A 21,163-nucleotide genomic window follows, 5' to 3' on the forward strand; every position below is an offset into this window, starting at 1 on the left:
AAGAAATCCTTCGAATAAGTTATGGTCAGATTGTCTGTATACAAAAATTGCTCATATTTTAAGCGTTGAAATGAAGTCGAAACCTCTTAATCTGAAGCAAATACATTGAACTACAAGGACCGGAAAACAAAAAATTGTCTTGTTCTTCACTCAAACATGAAGCTATTAACTTTATGATTGGATATTATTGCAGCACCATGACCAATGTACAGGAACAAATTTCATTGACATCTCCCCCTATATGTAGAACTCGACGAAGGGGTTGCTGTAATTTTCAACAAAGGGGACAAAAAAGAAATGCTTACATGTCATACACCCTATCAAGCATGTCAAAATCGCTTGTCACACCTCAAAAGTCTCCAACTTGCATGGGGACCTTCACTTGTGTCATGTACAGCAGACGCCCATCCCATGGCAACCGCAATTGCATGTAGTTCATTCACAACAGATACTGTATCACGGATATAAACACGCCCACCAGGTCTTAGCATTCGATCTATCTCAAGCATGATGTTTGAGATATTACATCTGTGCACATATACGATATAGATATAAAAGGATTACTTTCCCCTGTTAAGTGTGGATAGATACAAAGACACAAATAATGGAAAAAAATTCAACCTTTTTTGCTCTATGGAGAAGAGACCCGCTGCATGCAATAGGTCATATGTTCTTGGGTAGGTGTCAAATGGCTCACACCTGCCAGACAAAGTTCCAAGCATCACAATCAAGTTTAAGATCATAGTAACAAAAACGGATGAAAATAAGTATTTAACTTCTAATAAAATTACTCATCATCCCTAAAGATGCTTGAATATGAAGAAATACAGTTCTAAGACAACTCTTTTTTTTTTTTTCAGAGCACAAAATGATTTCATTAAAGAAATAAACATGTACATAGGGAAGATGAGTTATCCTTCAGGCAAAATTAAGAAGAAAAAAAATAAGACAAAAAACTGCAATAGCAACAAAAATAGCTTAGTGCCCAACAAGGATCCTGGAAGGCCCGTCACTGAACATATCCTACCCCCTCCCCCCTTCTACCTAATTGGTACAGCACTTCACTAATATTCAGTTGCCTAGTTTAGCTGATCTAAGAATACATGTAAATGAGCAACCTAAAACCTACACTACATCTACGATGACCTTGCTGATAGCCAAGCCCCAATCTTTATAGTCCTCTCTTACCCTTAGGACCCTAAGAAATAATAATGACAGCTAAACCCCCTTTCTACCTACGATTAGTAGTTCTGAAGAATGTTGTCTCTTTCAAATCTTCTAATGAAGCTAAAATCTCATCTTCAATGGCTAACCTTAACCCAGCTGGCTTGGGGCATGCTATGAGACAGATAATTCCCATCCATCTTGAGTTTCCTAAAAAACAATCAAAAAAGTGAAGCTTCAAGCAACCAGAAGTGGGGGGTTTTCACCTCCAGCCAAGCCCCATTGTCTCTCTAATTAGCTTTGCATACCTCCCCTCTGATCTAACATAATCAAACTCATAGGAGTGCTACAAAAGCCTTCATGACTGATTCCTAAATAGAAGTGAGATGATGAACTGAATTTCACAATGAATTGTAGATGGCCACTTATCATAAAAAATACACAGATTCTTCTCCAACCATAAAGCATAGCAAGGGATGCTCCTTGCCAAAGCACTTTTGCACTCTTGCCATGTAGATACTATAACCATCACATCTACAACATTTTTGGATGAAAAGTGAGGAATACTCATCAGCTGAAATAACTTTTTCCACAAGCTCAAGGTGACTAGACAGTGAAAAGAATGATGATCCACAGTCTCATCATTGTTTGAGGAGGCAGAGTTAAGATTGGCAAAAAAATGGGAGAGAGAGAGAGAGCGAAAGCAGGTGAGAGAGAGTGCGATGGCGAGGAGGGGGATGAAGGTTCGGTCCCGCGACGCAGAAGGAGGGAATGCAAATTCAGCGTGGAATCAAAGGAGTTTGAGATTATTGGTGACGAGAGGAAAGGAAATTTCCAAGCCCTCATTGTGGAGAAGAAGGGAGGGGTTGCGTCATGGATTCGGTTGGGTCTGGACAGTCTAGGGTTGTTCTTGGAAGGTCTGAACCTCTGTATTTTGGATGAGAAAGCATCAGGATGGGGAAGGGAGTGGAAGGAACAGGGCCGAACATTCTCTATGTCACGAGGGACAAACATCGCGGGGGAGTTTATCCGGCTAGGGGTCTTCGACCTTGCGAGGAAACACTTCTGCATCTTTGTCCCGAGAGGCAGAAAGGAAAAGCGGGGGTGGATGACCATGGCAGACAAGATTAAAGAGGTGATAGGCGCTTTTGGTAGTAAATCAAAATTTCAGGAAGGAAAATCTACGGGGAAAATTGCTGGGGGGAGCTCATACGCAACAATAGCAAAACGTGCTTTGTTGGGCAATCCAAACGCGATTGCAGTGAAGGTCTAAAGAGAGGAATCGATGGGAATGTTGAAGAAACTGGATCACTGTGTTGTGGCTAGCAGGAGGGGTAACGCAGGGGAAGAGGACGATCTTGAGAAGCTGGGACAGCATTGGGCAAAATCGTGGGAGCTCAAGGGAAGCTTAGGGCTGGCTAAAATGGAAAAGGGGAGGGTTCTACTGGACTTTGAAGACTTGGAGGAGGCGCGTCGTGCTGTTTTTACTGGGAATCGCACGATGAAAGGAGTCCAGGTAGGGCTGGAGTTTTGGAGTCCAAGGAGCGGGTGCTGGACAGAGGAGGAGAAGGCAAAGGAGATTTGGGTGAGATTATTTGGACTCCCAGTCTCGTTTTGGAGCCCAGAGATTTTGAAGAAGGCGGGGGACGCATGTGGTGGCTTTATCACGGCCGATGAACCAACGAAGACGCTGGGTGAGCTTCAGTGGGCCAGAATATTAGTGAGGAGCAGAGGTGATGCTCGCCCGAGTGTTCTGGAAGTCGAAGTGGAAGAGGAGGTCTATGAGATAGCATTATGGTGGGAATGCCGTCCGGTGATAAGGAGATCTTCCAGTCAAGCAGAAAGCCATTACAGCAGCGAGGTTGGGGGTGAGGTGTCCTCACGCGCGGAGAAGCGAGTGACAAAGGGGATGGTGAGCGTGAGGATCGAGGACCTGCACTCGTCAGGTGAAGGGACGGGTGGACAGAGGGCTGTTGGGGGTCTTTTTGCTTCTAATGAAGGTCGAGGCCCAATATCCCCGTCGTGGATCCAACCTGGGGCAGTCCATCTTTCAAGCCCAAATGCCAGCCCAAAGGTATTAAAAAGGGACGGTGGGCCTGGGCTGAAGATTGGTGCAAGGGGATTAAAACTGAAAGGGGTGGCCTTAAGTCCAGATGCAGGCCCGTCAGGTAGGCCCGATGAGGTGGGCTGTTCCATTACAGGCCCAGTCTCGACACCAATCAAAGGCCCAAGTTCAAAGGGAAATGGTCCACAGCCTGTTAGAAGTTCATCAGCAGGCCAAAACCATATTTTATCCCAGAAGGTCCTACTGTTGTCGGTGTCTTATCCAGGTAAGAATCAAGTGCCAGAGCCTTTTGTTGCGTGGGAGACTGAGGATTTGAGGAAATTAAATGGCGTGGTCAGGATATCAGAGACGGACAAGGCTCTCGAAGAGGAATCAATGAGGTATGGTAAGGGGTTGTGGGCTTGGGGGAACAGGGTTCTGGGGATCCCTCATCTTAACTCTTTTAATTTTGATCGGACTCCGGGAGTGGAGTCTTTCGGTCATTCTGGGGATTGGAATGAGGGAGCTCGTGTTGACAATTCAATGTGGCTAACAGTATATGAGGGTGGTGTTGAGAGGAGCAATGGATGCAGGGAGGTGGGTGTAAAGGAAAGCAGCAGTGATACGGGAAGGAGGACTGTGGGGGATGGTGCCACATATGACTCCCAAACTGAGAGAGGAATGCAGGAGGATAAATGGGAGGAGAGTGATCTGGCAAAATTTAGTCATTTCCTGGGATTCCCCACGGAGGGATTGGAGAAGGAAATACTGAAGTTTCTGTCTCAAATCAGAAAGAGAAGGAAGAAAATCCATAGTAAAGAGCTATTGGAAAAATCTAAGTTTGAAAGGGAGCTAAAAAGACTGGAATGCTCCATTAATTATGAGGGGGGGCTTAAACAGAAAGGCTCGGTTCAGGGCAAAGGGCGCCAGATTGTGATTGTCCAATGAAGATGAAAATTTTGAGTTGGAATGTGAGGGGAGCAAATGATAGCTCTAAAAGAAAAGTAATTAAGACGTTTATAAGGAATCAGAGGGCGGACGTAATTTGTATTCAGGAGACTAAAATTCAAGCGATGTCGGATTACATTGCGAGAAGCATAGGCTCCGGCAGATTCATAGAGTGGAAGGCTGTGAATGCGGAAGGTGCTTCGGGGGGAATTTTGGTGTGCTGGGACAAAAGGGCCTTAGAGGTTCTAGATTGGGAAGAGGGCCAGTTTACCTTATCTTGTAGATTCCGGAATATAGAAAATGGGGTGAGTTGGATTTTTACGGGAGTGTACGGTCCTTTCTCCAAGATGGAAAGGGAGGCTTTATGGGATGAGTTGGGGGCGATTAGAGGGCTGTGGGAAGACCCGTGGTGTATAGGGGGGGATTTCAACATAACCTTGTTTCCGAGGGAAAGGAGCAGCCAGAGGAGAATGAATTCAGCAATGAGGAAATTTGCGGAAACAGTGGATGATTTGGGGCTGATGGATCTCCCACTTCAAGGGGGAGAATGTACTTGGAATGGGGGACAAAACAATCAGATCTGGGCAAGATTGGACAGATTCCTTGTCTCCCCTAGTTGGACTGACCAATACAATGGGATTAGTCAATGTAGGCTGCTCCGTCTGGTTTCCGATCATTTCCCAATTATGCTAGTGGGGGGGGGGGGGGGATAAGACGAGGCCCAACTCCATTCAGATTTGAAAATATGTGGCTTAAGGCTGAGGGCTTCAAAGATTTAGTGCGCAGCTGGTGGCAAGGAATTGAGGTAAGGGGCAGTGGTAGTTACAAGCTGGCTACCAAGATGAAGGAAGTCAAACAGAAATTGAAAACTTGGAATAGAGAAGTCTTTGGGAAGCTGGAAACCAATAAATCCGTAGCCTTGCAGCAGGTGGAGTTTTGGGATAGGGAGGAAAGTGGGAGAATTCTGACGGTGGAGGAAACGGAGCTTAAGAAAGAGGCAAAAGAGAATTATAGGAAATGGGTGACTATGGAAGAGACCCATTGGAGACGGCTTTCTAGGGAAATATGGCTGAAGGAGGGGGATAGAAATACGGGCTTTTTTCATCGCATGGCAAGCGCTCACCGTAGAAATAATCAGTTGGAGAGAATAAAGATTAATGGGGAGTGGCTGTTAGAGGAGCAGGAAATCAGGGAAGGAATTGCTAGCACTTTCCAAAGTTTACTTTCAGAAGATATGGGGTGGAAGGCGGATATAGGGGGCCTTCGGCTAGACCGGATCAGCCAACAAGAGGCGGAGACCTTGGAGAGGCCCTTTACTGAGGAGGAAATTTATGTGGCGTTGATGGAGATGAATGGGGATAAAGCCCCTGGCCCGGATGGCTTTACAATGGCATTTTGGCAAAGTTACTGGGACTTCATTAAAGAGGAGATTTTGGAAATGTTCAAAGACTTCTATGACCACAGTTCTTTTCTCAAGAGCCTCAACAATACCTTCCTGGTGTTGATCCCCAAGAAAAGTGGGGCTGAGGACCTTAGAGACTTCAGACCGATTAGTCTTTTGGGGGGGCTTTACAAGTTATTGGCTAAAGTGCTAGCTAACAGATTGAAGAAAGTAGTTGGTAAGGTGGTCTCTACTTCTCAGAATGCCTTTGTGAAGGGAAGACAAATCCTTGATGCGTCTTTAATTGCAAATGAAGTGATAGACACGTGGCAGAAACAAAAGGAAAAGGGCATTATATGCAAGTTGGATATAGAGAAAGCCTATGACAGCATCAATTGGAAGTTCTTGGTGAAGGTGTTACATAAGATGGGTTTCGGGTCTAAATGGGTGGGGTGGATGTGGAGCTGCCTATCGTCCGCTAAATTTTCAGTGTTGGTTAATGGAGTGCCTGCAGGTTTCTTCCCAAGCACTAAAGGTCTTAGACAAGGGGATCCGTTGTCTCCTTACCTCTTCATCATGGGGATGGAAGTGCTTGATGTGCTTATCAGGAGAGCTGTGGAGGGGGGGTTCCTATCAGGATGCAACATTAGGGGAGGAAGTGGCCCCTCTTTGAACATATCTCACTTGTTTTTTGCTGATGACACAATGGTCTTCTGTGAGGCCAAAAAGGATCATCTAACTTACTTGGGGTGGATTCTATTCTGGTTTGAAGCGGCTTCAGGTTTAAGGATTAATTTAGCCAAGAGTGAGATCATTCCAGTTGGTGAGGTGGCGGAGGTGGAGGAGTTGGCTGTTGAGCTTGGCTGCAGGGTGGGGACTCTACCTTCTCAGTATTTGGGTCTTCCTTTAGGGGCCCCAAATAGAGCGCCTTATATATGGGATGGGGTGGAGGAGAGAGTGAGGAGGCGATTAGCTCTTTGGAAACGGCAATATATTTCTAAAGGGGGAAGAGTTACCTTAATTAAAAGTACATTGGCTAGCATGCCAATCTACCAAATGTCCATTTTCAGAATGCCAAAGGTTGTTGTTAGAAGGATTGAGAAAGTGCAAAGAGATTTTCTGTGGGGAGGGGGAAACATGGAGAGAAAAGTGCATTTGGTTAAATGGGAGGTGGTGTGCACAGACAAAGATAAAGGTGGGCTAGGCCTTAGAAAGCTAGCTTTGTTGAACAAAGCTTTACTTGGCAAGTGGATATGGAGGTATGCTGGTGAAAAGAATATTTTGTGGAGACAAGTGATTAAGGTGAAGTATGGGCAGGAGGGTCTTGATTGGAGGCCTAAAAAAGGAAATGGGACGATTGGTGTAGGGGTTTGGAAGGAAATTTGGAAAGAATCAGATTGGTGTTGGGATAACATGTCATTCCGCGTAGGAAAGGGCAACATGATATGCTTCTGGACAGATGTGTGGTGCTCAGACTCCTCATTGGCTCAACGCTTCCCTCATCTATTTGGTATGGCTGCGCATAAGAGTTTGACGGTTGAGGAAATGTGGGATCAAAATTCGGGTCAAGGAAACTGGAATCTTCATTTTTTGAGGGACTTTAATGATTGGGAGATTGAGTTGGTTGGGGAGTTCCTCCACATTTTGAGGGGCTGTAAACCTTCTTTGGAGGAAGATTCAGTTATATGGAGAAAAGGAAGAAGTGGCCAGTTCAGGGTTAAGGAAGCGTACAGGTTGTTGACGAATTCTGATGTTATGGGTTTTCCTTATAAAAGCATTTGGGTGGCAAGAGTGCCAACTAAAGTTGCCTTCTTTGCGTGGGAGGCGTCATGGGGGAAGGTGTTAACTTTGGATAGTCTGCAAAGAAGAGGTTTTCAACTTCCAAATCGGTGTTTCTTGTGCGAATGCGAAGAAGAAAGTGTAAATCATATTCTAATTTACTGTACAGTGGTGAGAGCCTTATGGGATATTGTCTTTGGTTTAATTGATGTAAAATGGGCTTCTCCAGGAACTGTAAAGGAGGTCTTAGCTAGTTGGAGGGGCTCGTGAGTGGGAAAGAAAAGGAAAAAGATATGGGATGCCATTCCGTTGTGTATTTTTTGGACGGTATGGAAGGAGAGGAATAGATTAGCTTTTAGGGGGGGGGGTTTTAAATATTCAAAAGTTAAAGAATTCTTTTGTTTGTAACCTGTGGAGTTAGGCCAAATTGTATGTAGGTGAGGAGGCGTTCTCCCTTATAGGCTTCTTAGAGTGGTTAGCCTCCTATTAATGGGAGGTTTTTCTTTGTTTTGTTTTTTGAGGCCTATGCTGTTTTGTATACTTCCTGTATGCTATGCGGCGTTCTGCCTTTTTTAATGCATATCTTTTACTTATCAAAAAAAAAAAAGATAAGTGCTTTACAAGGTCTACTGATTTTTAACAAGTAACTGATGTAAACCTTTTTATTTGCCAGTACAAGTCACAAAAATTCTTGACTTCATGTGGAACTTTGGACTTCCTGACTGAATTAGCCTGAGGAAACAAAATTGGATCGTCATTCTTAGACATATTAAGGAAAAAACCACAATGAAGATTCCAAGGACCAAGCCATAGGGACAAACAAATATGGTTCCAAAGTATGAAAGAAAGAAGCAATTTTCCTAGTCCAACAAATTAGGCCGGCAATGAAGATTCCGATAAAAGATTTTAAGAGAGTTGGTTGAGAACAACACAAATAGAATAATTTTTTGTCCTTGAAATAAGGTAGGAACTATGTCATTTGATCCAAAAAGGGTGATCGCTCCACCTCAAAACTTCCCAGGATTGAATATTGAAATTAAGAAACAAGTAAACTAGATAAAGTCCAGCAAGAGCCTGGAAGGTAGCCCCCAATGACCAACAATTGACCACTGAACCACATGTTGGCACCTCATTCATTATACAATGTCACAACAATACAATCTTCTATGGAAAACTCAAAAAAGCTCTAATCCTTGTAGAGATCCTCCAAAAGCTTAGAACCCTTTCACAAACCTGATTCCATCCTATCAAAAGATCTCTGTGCCTCAATGAAGAGGAAATAGAGAACAATGCCTATAAAATTAGATGATAAAAGAAGTAGGAAAGTGCGTCTGGAGTAGTGCATAAGCATGGAATAGCTAAAAAGTTAAAAGGGAAACTCTACTGAAGCCACACAACCTAAACCTCAAGGGGGTGTAGAATGTCGGCTAGTTAAGTAAAACTACATTAAAAAAGGTGAGTGCACCAGACAGAGGATGTTTAGCTGGATTCATTTTAGTGCTAGAAAAGATGGAATAAGAAATGAATGTATCTAGTCAGAGTTAGAGATGAAATCAATTAAAGCCCACATGAAGAAAAGTCATCCAAGATGGTTCAACCATGTGAAACAAAGATCTATGAAACACCAGGACAGAGTGATTTAATTTAAGTAAATGGCACTAAGATAGAAGGAGGAAGGAACAAAAGGACATGGGCAGAGGTGGGGAACCATTATATAATCACCAAGGATCTAATGGATAAAATGGCTCCAAATAGAACAAAAAGGTGAGAAAGGACTTTTTCTATTATCCTAAGTGGTTGGTTCTAATGCTTGGTTCAGTTGGGAACAAGGCAGATATATTACTTTCTTCAAGGCATTTTGATTTGGTAGAGAGAGAAGAGATAAGGTGCTCCTTGTTTTGGTCTAAATAAGCTTAAGCATAAGGGCCTCCTAAAACATAATTGAGGGATGAGGGGATTTGAGCATTGTCATGGAAAGGGACTAATGGCGGCTTGAGGACCCTTGGATGTACACATATTTTTAGGGCCACCTTGGAGGGGTGGCATTGACATTTGTATAGATATGAGCCATATGTTTTCATAAATACCAAAACAATAAATTTTAGAAGACAATTTCCTGGCCAAGATAGAGCTTCCACATTTGAAGTTTTCAAGGGGATGAAAGGCAGTCATAGATACTTTCTCAGCCTTGTAGTGAATCTGCTTCCTGCATCCATATCATGGTTGTTTATTTTTGTATTTAGGCTATTTTCTCTCAAAGGTTTGCTTATCCGCTCCACATTCTTCATCCCTAAGCAGGATGTATTGTCTCAATCATGAAGTGGATAAACAAATAGTGGAGTGGAAGACAATTCACCTTCCCCCCCAATCCCCCTTTTAAGCATGTTTTCCTCTCCCCATCATGTTCTCATTTTTCCCATGCAATTCCACTAATCATTGAGGAAAAGGAACAGTGACACATTAGAATTGTAAACACTCTAAAAAATTCAACACAGCAGGTGTCGTTTGTAAAGCCTCAAGTTACAAGATTATAAACTTGAGCAAACATTTGAAGATCTGAAAAAGTCACAGAAGCCTAATTACACAAGTACTATTAGTCAAATTAATTTTGTGCAATTATGATAAATTGGTCTGGCTAAATGCTATAAGCTATCTTTTCAGTTGATGGGGCTTACAGCATCTCTGATGATTTGAGATATTCAAGGAAATGATGTTAGAAAAAGCAAATACTAAAAGCAATTCACAGGAAAAGGTGCTTAGCACATACCAGTCATGCCTAACTCCTATGAGTCCACGATCATAGATTACAGGCAGGGTGTTGAATCCACTAACTGGAACAACATTCATAACCCAGCAATCAACTTGGAAATCAATTAGTGCTGCTGCAAACCTATCCATAATCAAACTCAATGTCATAAAAGTTCCCACTGAAAAAAAAAGATCTTTTGTTCTCATTAAAGAATAATGCAGAAATTCAAGAAGACTTCACAAATGCCTGAATCTGTGCAATGGAGTGGTGGAGATGCAAGAGGAATGAAAAGAAAATACCCTCCAAATCCTGCTCTCATGTCCATCACATTTCTCAATTTTGAATCATTCCAGTGGTAAGCATGAACATAACCATATATTACTTCATGCCAAAATTTTGTGTCTGCCTTGAGGATTTCCTTTCTGGATATGTAGGCATCCATTTCTATGGTTTGGAGCCTCTCTGGTAGATCATTAAGGCGTGCAGGCCATGCAGTTACATTAGCCCCATAGCCATTCTCAGGTAATAGAGTGATGCATGGCTTCATTCCAACGTACCTGCAAGAAAGCAAGACAATTGTCACAACAATTTTATTTATTTTTATTTCTTCTCCCTTTTAGTGGATAACTTTAACAAGCCCCTCGGTGATGTCAAAGTTTGATTAAGCATATTGATTGTCCGACCAAGCTTTAAGAACAACCCCAACTAGAAGATTCTGACATAATATGCAAAAATTAAAGACATGATGATAGTGACTATGCATGAAAAATTTAACGAACATGCTTGAAATAACACCTTTTCTCATTCCGCATATTCATTTCTGTAAGAGCAGAAATTCTGTTTCTAATCCAAACTAGTACTCCTTTTTACGGAGATGTACTGACCAGGATTGGTTGTTTGATTTGTTTCTATCACATTTTACATGCTCACAAGAGCTCTAATAGTGCTAATAGTTAGTGAAGCAACCAGGAAATTTTTTTTGATAGGCAAATGAGTAAATGTATTAAAAGCGCCTAAAAGGAGGCACACCAATGTACACACGATGTACACAAAGGCAGCCTAAACTAGGTGAGAAGGAGATAAATAAATAAAAAACCTTCTCCTTACTTGACACTTAGCCAATCTATAAAATCTATCAAATTCATTGACCAGTCCTTTGTGTACACCTTAAACCTAATTCACAAAAGACTACATATACTTAGATTTGATTGTTTGATTCGATTGCTCAAACATCATTAAAAGTCCTTCTATTCGTCTCTTTCCAAAGAGTCCATAACAAGCACAAGGGCGTATACCTCCAGGTTTTTTTTCATTTCTTCCCTACGAAAGAACCATGCCAACCGAAAGGTTCTTTTTAACCAAGAATGCATCACTCAAACCGTTCCAAAGAGAGAAAGAATCAGCCACCACAACATACAAGCTTTGGAATAGTGGAAAAGCAAGTAATCTGTTGTTTCTTCCTTGCCTTAACACGATGACACCTATTCGACAAAGTCCACCAACTGCTTTTAAGCTAATCAAGAGTAAGAATTCTACCTCAAGTCGCTTCCCAAGCAAAGAAACCAACCTTCAGTGATACCTAAGTGCTCCACACTATACTAGATTCTAGAAAGGAAAGGAAAGAGATAAATAAACTATTAGCCTAAGGGTTCTCCTAATCAGGTTTTGATGATAACAAACCATAATTAAGTTACTAATTGATTTGAATTATAAAGAATTTCAGGTATTAATTTGAAAATTCATCAAAGGACCTAATGGATGCAAGATCAAGCCTTTTGAAAGACTTTTATTCATAGGAAACATATGTAAGATGAATGCATGAGTGCATTTAGGATTTACATATCATTTCATGTATCTTTGAAAAACTCGGTTTATTCTTTAAAGTTACAGTTCCATCAAAACCCAAGTTTTATCAAATGAACCCAAGGCAAATCACTTCAAAATTGACATATTAATTTACCTAAAGACCTTGCCTAAGTGTTAGAAGGGAAAATAACAAAAAAATATAGATTTTCAGGCCAAAAATGGTGAACCAGTCGAGGCACTGGCCAACCGGCTCAATCGGCTAGGGGTACCGGTCAACTGATTCCCTCTTCCCGGTCGAGGTCCAATCGAGGAGTGAAAAAAACACTCTCTCTCTTCCAGTAGTCTTTTCTTCTCGGTCGAGGTATTAGCCTTCGTGATCGACCTCCGATCGAGGTCCGATCGAGGGTAATGGTCACTTGTCAAGCATTAAATGCTCCGACGGCTAGTAAATCGGTCGACCCCCTAGCTCGACCGGTTGAGACTGCTTTTTGATTTTTTTGGCTTCCGAGATTAGAAACCTATAAATAGAAAGCTCTACTTCATTTATGAGCAAGAGAACACCTGCATTTATTTGTCTAACCCACTTATTCTTGCCGTAAAAGCTCTCATTCCTTTCTTGGTGCATTAAATCTTTATTTGCATATCCTTTAGTGCACCTTTGTGATTCATCCTAGCCTTAAGTTTTATTTGAGCTATTGTTGAGCTAGGTTGATAGATTCATTCTTGTTAATTGAGTGTTAAAACTTTCAAGTGAGTTGAAACTTGAAAAGATTGTGTAAGAGCTCATTGGAGTCAGAGTCCAAGTGTAAATGTGATTGGAAGCTTGGTTGAAGCTTCAAGTTAGTGGAACCCTAACTCAGTTAGGAGCTTGAGGAGAGTGAACATAAACAAGGAAATGTCGAACCATTATAAAATCTGAGTTTGATTTCTCTAACTTTATCTCTTTTTATTTGCTCCTTTTGTGCTTAAATTTGTTGTGTTTAAAAATATTTTTTTAATCCTAATTCACCCCCTCTTGGATGTTTTCTCTTTTAAAGATTAGCCTTTATTTTCTCATAAATTTTAAGTGGAATTAATATTAGTTGGAATTAAATTAAAATTAGTATTAATTGAATTAAAGTAGGATTAGTATTTGGAGTCAAATTAGGATTAGCTAATCAGGTTATAAGACAACTAGAATTAAAGTCATAATGGGTTATTAGAATCCTAATAGACTTTGGATTTCTTAGAGAAGCCTATAAATAAGATTAATTGATGTAAATCAAAGTAATTAATTGATGTTAGTAAATTTTTTTTTTTTTTCGAGTGTTACAATCCTCAATGGTGAAACTCCATTGATCTTCTTTTACGTGAAACTCCTAAAAGGCCTTAGTGAGATTGTAAGGTTTTTATATCTTCTTCTTCGTATCTTCTTTCTCTATATTTTTCATTTCATTTTTCTCTACCATAAACTTTATTTCTTGTTCCTTTCCTTAAACCCTAAAAAATAAAAACCTTACCTGACCTATTTGATTGTAGTCAACCATCCTAAGGTTGTCCTACATCACTTTATCTTCCCTTGTCAAGGATGAAAAGAGGGATCTGACCTAGAAAATGCCATTAATGGACTCATTTCATCTTATTTTGTCCTCTTCACTCTTCACCAAGACCGATTGCAATTTTTGCAAGAGAAACTTCACTTCCTCGAGCTCACACAGTCACTATACTCCATTGAAAAGCAAAGGTTCCACTCACTCGCTTCCTTATCTAGCTACCAAGCCTCCAATACCTATCAATCTTTGTTAAAGGCAGAAGAGAACAAGTTCGAGAAGGCTTCTTCCAAGGTAAATCCTCACATCATTAGTCCTTCCAAAATTTGACCTTTATCTCATTCTCAACTGAAAAGTGAGTCCTACTTTTTATGCCCTCCCACTCATTTCCAATGGCTTTCCCCACACCCCTACTCCATAACCTCCCCTCACACCTCTCGAGCACTACTCCCCTTCCTCCTCTCCAAACTTCCTTATTATGATTTGTTTCCACAACGACCCATTTTCAGTAGCAAATCTCTAGTTCTACTTACCAAGCAAAGCCTTGTTTAAAATAAAAGGCGTGCATGCCAAGACACTCTTCCTTCTTTCTCTAGTAAACCATGTTCCAATTAGCCAAATGAGATCTTTTCTCTTAAGCATCACCTCCTCATAGAAAGTCTATTTGGATCTTCTCGAGTCTTAAATTGGTCTTTCTCATAATGACAAACAAGGACATGAAATAAATCGGAAGGTTTGATAAAGTGCTTCTGATCAAGGTAAGTCTCTCTCCCTTAGAAAGGCAATACCTTTCCACATCGCTAATCTCTTCCTGAATCTCTACTCCATTGTATCCCACACCCTCATAGATTTGTAAGAGGTTCCCAAAGGGAAATCTAAATAGGTAAACAACAACTTCCCAATTCTATAACCCAATACCAAGGCTAATTCTTCCATGTTAGCAACTTCCTCGATAGGAATTACCTTAGTTTTATCCACATTTATTTTTAAGCTTGATATTACCTCAAACCACATAAAAACCTAACTCAAATATCTCAAGAGATTTGGCATCACAAAAAATCATAATGTCATCGACAAACAAAATGTGACACCCTTCTTACTTCTTTTACCTACCTTAAAACCCGAAATAAAGCCTTTAATCTTGGCTCTAGTCAAATACTAACTAAGAATCTCCATTACCAAAATGAACAAATAAGTAAAGAGGGGATTGCCCAACCTCGAACCCTTAGAGCTTTGAAAGAAACCAAATAGGGTTCTATTAAAAAGGACAAAAAAGCTTGTTGACGAAATAGACCATTTTTTCCAACTATAGTCTACTTTTGTCAAAACCCAATTTTAGACAAGACCGCAAGTAAGAAGTCCTTGTTAATGTTATCAAATGCCTTCTCAATGTCCATTTTTAAAATAACCCTTGAATTGTTGCTCTTCAAGCTCAAGTGACGTCATTAATAAGAAGAACTGCATGCAGAATTTGTCTACCTTTTACAAAAGCAAGTTGATAATGAGAAACCACTTTTCCCATCACATTTTTAAGTCAATCACAAACACTTAAGCTAAGAACTTGTACAATCTTCCTACAAGAGTAATGAGTCCGAAGTCTTTCAAATCTTCTACACCATCTTTTTTTGGGATCTATACCAAAAAAGTGATGTTTAAGCTTCTTTAAAAAGTACCTTAAGTAAAACTCTCTAAAAGAACCCATGACCTCAAACTTAACAACATCCCAACATGACTACCAAAAAGCCATAGTAAAGCCATCTAACCTAGTGACCTTGTCCCCACTTAGACTAGAAAGAGCTACAAAAGCCTCCTCCTTCAAAATAGCTCCTTTAATCCCCCGGAACTGTCATTTTTCAAAACCTCAAAATCTCAAAACTCAAACCCCCTAATGCTCAGTCTCTAATCACCCATCTCAGAGAGCAGAGAAGGGAAAGCTCTACACACCTCAACCTTAATCTCGCTCTCCTCAAACAAACTAGTGTCATTAACTCTTACTTTAGTCAACAAATTTCTCTTATTGCACACATTAGCCATTTTGTGGAAAACCTAAAAGCAACCAAGAAAATGAAATAGAATATTTGTTGTCACCTCTTTCTAAAGTAGTCAAACTAAAAGGTGGATACCCTAGCTTTCAACTAAAGTGGGAGGACTCAAGAGAGATAATGGGGTGAAGCTGAATTTTATTTTTTTTCCTTTATTTTGTTGGTAAGAAATATTTTTTCCTTTTTCCCCATGATGGAAATCAAACCTAGAACCTCCCACATCTTTACCAACTCTTTGCTAATTGCTACATAAGCCAAGCCTCAAGATGGGAGTAGATTTTGGAAGATGAAACTATTGATTGTTTTCTTTATATTGCGTTGTCATTCATATCATCTCATGTATTTCCATCACCTCTTCTTCATTTTCTTAAAAGCTATATTTACAGATAAAAACTGGAAATTTTTGTAAAGAAGTTAATTAACTTCATGATCTGAGGAGCTATACTGCATGGATCCAATCTAATATAATAACAGGAAGAGAGCAACAAGCTGGTTTGATGCTCCAATAGAGCAGTTTGGCTGTGAAACTCATGAACGTATTTCAAACCCTTGAAGATATTTCAGCAAACGATCTTAGTGTCACAAGATGGAGAATAAAATGGAATTTTCAAGCATGGTAAAAGTGGAAGGGAATTCTTTTATAAGAAAATGTTGAAAATAATCTTTTCAAAATCTGCACCTCTGCAGAAACAAGGATCCAACTGGAACCATAGAGCCAAACTTTGTTATAAGTTCAATATTTATGGTTAATACAGCATCTAAATCTCAAATGGAACTTTACTGAAGATACTTTATTGTCAGATACAGAAGATTCATTTTGGAAAGGGCAAATATATTTCCAAACAAGTTGAATATATTCTATGTCTAATTTATCTTTGATCAAGCACTGATGCACATGTTGCTTAACCTATATGATTGATAGGGATTGACGTGAAAGGATCGATCAAGAAAACTTAGTTTAGCACTAAGAATGTTATTTCAAAACTTTGAATTTGAAGGTGCAAAGTATGACATACCAAACATCATCTGGATCATCATTAGGATCACATAATGGAGGTTGCACTCCGGTATCTCGATTAAGATAACAACTGTTGTTTAAAGGCTTTCTCCATATGGCAATATATCCCTCCTTCTTTACAAGTTCCCAACAAAGGCGAATTGTGAGGTCCTCCATTTCTGTCCATAAACAAACAAAATATTTACTAAGATTCCAAATAAATATGAAATCACTGAAACAATATCAAGCCAATGTAAACCAAAAAGGATTATAATGATGATGGATAAAAAAGATAAAAAGAATTGGAAATGTCCACGATGGACATGAAATTTTAACCAAAGATGTCAAGATAAAGAATATAAAACTTCAAAAAGCAATTCAGAAAGATAGTGCTAGCCACAAACATCTGTATCTATACTTTGAATAGGATGTATTGGATGAGCTACCTTTCCACTGTTCTTGGAGGTTCCCTTCATGTTTATAAACAGGCTGTGCAGCCCAAGCAAAGTATCCTCCTGCCCTTAGCATCCTGTTGACCTCAAGAAGCAGAATTCCATCTTATCACAAGCCAAACAAACAAAAGAAAAAAAAGAAAAAAGAAAAACAGTCAATATTAAAGAGCTTTAGTCATCAAGAATGTAAGTATTCCATCCCTCTTCTGTTTCAAGGAACTACTAAAAGATCATAAACACTTCCTATGGACCCAAAAGGATTTCAATCAGAATACTAAAAAACCATTAACACAACATTGGCTTTTATGCATAACATAGAAAATATATACAGATGAATAAGTTCATGTGTTTAGGTTGACAAATATAGTTAACATAGAAAACTGCATCTTTGTGCTCAAGATTTACCAATAGTCATTTCTTAACCCAGTTTAAATGGAAAAAGCTTTTCTTAATAGAAATACAAAGGAGAAGGGGGCATACCATCACGGGTCCAATTAATTCTACATCTTGAGCAATGTATCAAGTCAAAAGCCTGGCTTGGATATAACAACCGGTGTGTCGCAAATACTGCTACCATGGCCGGCACACCACGCTCTAGCGCAAATTGAATCTGGTTCTCATGAACATCTTTTGGAGCTATTGATAGAGTGATCACATTACGTTGCAGCAAAAAGGCACCAAAACTGGCCACTCCACAACCAATGTCCAAGACAACTCGGGTGTGGTTACCAAATGCAATGTCAGGAACCATCTGCATATTCAAGTCAAAAGATGGGGACTAATACAATGTAAATACAAACAATACCAAGTCAGAATTGTAGAAATGGTCAACCTGTGAAATCTGATCCAAGTATTGATCTGCTCCATGAATAAATTGTGTTCCACCTCCTGGAAATACAAATTTATCACCTTTTATTGATATCCAATTCTGGCCCCCTTTATCTTCAACCAGTCGTGTATGGGGTACATTGCTGAACCACACCTGTCATTGGACCCTAAAGTTAGTTCAGAACTAGAGAAAGGAACTTAACTATAACAAACTTTAAGAAACAGTAAGTCAACCAAATAACAGTCCCTCTCTCTCTCCCTCCCTCTTGACCACAGAGAACTTGTCTTTGATTGTTTCAATCTTTTCCACTTGCTATAATAGGATGTAAGCATGTTAAATGCAGCTATAATGACTTTGTTTCCTTTCATCGAACAAAGAATAATTTTTCACTTCTTCAAGCTGCATAGGCTAAAGACACAATCCCTAGTTTTGTCCCATCCTCTACTATTCCCTTTTGTTCATTTAATGTTTCAAAATGGAAATTTTCACTGTTGAGTCTGGAGATGAATCAACCATAAACTTTAATTTATTTCTTTTTGAGAATAGTGTAAGGAACTTAAGTCTAGTCCTAACCAATATTACGCCTTGTTTTATATTTTGTAAGAGTCTCTTGGCTTAGAGTATACCAGAATTTCAATTTGGAGCACAATGCCATCATTTATAAACCTTGTAAGCTATTTGTTGCAACATCATAGTGCAAACTATTCCACTCACAAAAAACAATCAAATGAATTTTTATTCTATACATAACAAGTTTGCTTGATCAAAACATGCCTGAAACTCATCAACCAAAACTTGCAACATCAACTAAATGAAATCGTTTCTAGTTAACTCCCATCCCATCAAGTAGGGTTCATCATAAGCGACTCAACTACCAATAAGCTGCACTTTGTGACAGTTCCTTGGCTTAATATAGATGAATTTCAAAATTCAAATAGGCGTACAATGCCTTTTATATATAAGCCTAGTAAGCTATTTGTTGCAATAGCACAGTGCAAACTAATACGTACAGAGAAGATTAATCAAATGAATTTATTCTATACATTAACAAGTTTGCTTGCTCAAAACATGTCCGAACTTGATCAACTAAAAGAAATCTCTTTTTGGTTAACTTTCATCCCAATAAGTAGGGTTTAGCATAAATTACTCAACTACCAATAATCTGTCCACCATCACCAGTACAAGCAATGGAAACTAAAATGCATATTCAAACATGAAAATCAAGGAAAATATCAAAATAAATTAAAATCGCCACATTTATTTTTTCAGATTACCTCATCTCTACTTGCCGGCCAAGGAATCCGAGGCTTGTAACCTTGGGGCATCGGAACCAAACAATCCAATCCTTCCCCTTTCCCCGGACAATGCCGCTCGTATTTCTCCCCCTTTTCCGTCGAATTCAATCTTGCGATCTCCTTCACATTGTCCAAACAAGGTATGTAATCTTGCATACTCGCTTCACACACCCTAAAATTCTCAATCTTAACCGTAGAATCCCTATTTCCAACCTTTTTTTCCTCTTCTCCATCCAAATTCCCCAAATCCTCCACCGAATGCGGATCTAACTCGCCGACCTCGAACTCCACCGACATCGCCCCGTCCTCATCAACAATTCCTATCCTCTCCACAGCCGGCGGCGGAGCATTCTTCGAGTTCTTGGGCGGCGAACCGGGAATCGAAGGGGGAGCGGTCAGGTTCAAGTTCTGGTCGGAGAACTTGCCGACATTGGGAGAAACACCGACGGCGACATCGATGATGGAATCAGTTTGCGGCGAATGGAAAGTTGAGAAGAACGAGAGCTGTCGGTAGCCGTCGGAATAGTGCTTGCCGAGGTAGAAGCAAGAGAGAACGATAATGGCAAAGGCAGTAATTTTGATGAATGCCGGAGTCTTAATGAAGTTTAAATTGGGACCAATATCTTTCATGGCGGCAGAGAGGAGAGATCTGAGAGTGACCGTGAACTTCAAATCTGGAATTTCCCTGAGAAAATCAGAGACAGTGAAAGAAAAAGAAGGAGCGTGTGTAGCGTGTTTCAAATCGCCACTGGATTTTGATGGGCGAAGTTGTACTCTCTGGGCTGCAAGCTGGTTTGTACTTTGCCTCACGTGTTCTCTCAGCCTATATCCTGGTGCTCAAAATCAAATTTTCAATTTTATACCTTTATTTTTTCAATTTTCAAAATTTTAAAATTTAATTTAAATAGAATAAAACTCCAACCGAAAATACTAAATAATTGATAAAATAAATAAATTGAATAAAAAAAAAAAGATGCTTTTTCGTGATTTATTTTATTAGTTAATGGCAATGTATTGTGGAAGACTGAGAATAAAAATATAAATAAAAAATTTCTAATAATAGGTTTTGAGAATAATTTTTATTTTTATTTTTTAAATATAATTTAAAACTTTAAGTAAATTTATTGGATATCAATTCATACTTATACATAAAGACAACTCAAAATTTATTATTTTCAATCCCCATCTCTCGAGTTTTTTTTTTAAATAATGTATTTTTTAAAATATTTTTAAAACTATTATATTCTTAAATTTTAAGTATGACTCATTTTTTAAAAGATGAATACATATAAAATATAAAAAAATAAATTAATTTTTTTAAAAATACGAGTTAAATATAAAAAAAATTAATAAAAATAAAACTCATTTAAAAAGATAAAATAAAAAAAATAAACTCGTCTTTATTTTCTGGGAGGAACATGGAGATTAGAGATGGGCATATTAAGAAGGTGATTTTAGGTCAAAGGTGAGAATTAATGGGTACCTGTAACCTAGATGGTGATGGGCAGGGATTTCCAAGACATTGGGAATCTGAAAATGATCACTTTATAATTCGATGGTCGGTCGAAATCAACTCGAGTACGATGAAAAATAATAATAAAGAACTAAAGAACAGGCATACTGGGTAAAGAATTTAGTATTAATTAAATTAGAGTATAGATGTATTTTAACAAATCGGATGAGTTAGCCACGTTGGATGTGGGATTATTGATTTTTCATAAGCAAACAACTTGTGACGGCTTGACAGCCTGTAAAATAAATTATTATTATTATTATATAAGGATTTTTTGTGTGCATTTTCTATCAAATTATATTTTTTTAAAATTATTTTACAGGGTTTTTGAGGTTTTTAAAGTCTTATCAAACATCTGATTTTTATAAGAAAAATGTTTGAAAGTATTAAAAAAAATTATTTGAACCTTCAAAAAATCAGCATATAACAAATTTTCTATATTTATTATAGATTGATTAGGATGGAAAGATTGAAAAATGGGAGATCAATGCAAATTGAGGATTTGAGAGAAAAAAAAATCTTAGAATTATGTTGGGACGTCATTTTTTTTGTTCGAGCAGGGCTGTAGAGTATATTTGGCTCTATGTTAGTCATGGGCATCACATAGTAGCCTACTCAGGATTCGAACTTGGGTC

At 39.1% G+C, this 21,163-nt stretch overlaps 1 protein-coding gene across 1 annotated transcript; it reads right to left on the bottom strand.

Moving 5' to 3' along the window:
- Positions 1–86: 86 nt before the first annotated feature.
- LOC100248795 (probable methyltransferase PMT10) lies at positions 87–19,843 on the bottom strand. The gene is made up of 9 exons (XM_002285851.4): positions 18,995–19,843; positions 17,724–17,873; positions 17,372–17,642; positions 16,886–16,996; positions 16,459–16,618; positions 10,365–10,622; positions 10,084–10,206; positions 622–699; positions 87–528 (listed from the first exon to the last, which is right to left on the bottom strand). The coding sequence occupies exons 1-9, from the start codon at positions 19,643–19,645 to the stop codon at positions 330–332; spliced, it is 2,001 nt and encodes a 666-aa protein (XP_002285887.1). The 5' UTR covers positions 19,646–19,843; the 3' UTR covers positions 87–329.
- Positions 19,844–21,163: the final 1,320 nt, after the last annotated feature.

This window comes from Vitis vinifera, chromosome 18 (assembly GCF_030704535.1).
Source record: "Vitis vinifera cultivar Pinot Noir 40024 chromosome 18, ASM3070453v1".
In the NCBI taxonomy this organism is placed as follows: domain Eukaryota; kingdom Viridiplantae; phylum Streptophyta; class Magnoliopsida; order Vitales; family Vitaceae; genus Vitis; species Vitis vinifera.

Excerpts from the sequence above, each read along its gene's own strand:
- LOC100248795 (XM_002285851.4), bottom strand. The coding sequence starts at position 19,645 with ATGAAAGATATTGGTCCCAATTTAAACTTCATTAAGACTCCGGCATTC. Across the intron at positions 17,874-18,994 it reads GGCCGGCAAGTAGAGATGAG|GTGTGGTTCAGCAATGTACC; the intron begins GTAATCTGAAAA and ends GTCCAATGACAG. Across the intron at positions 17,643-17,723 it reads ACTTGGATCAGATTTCACAG|ATGGTTCCTGACATTGCATT; the intron begins GTTGACCATTTC and ends TTGAATATGCAG.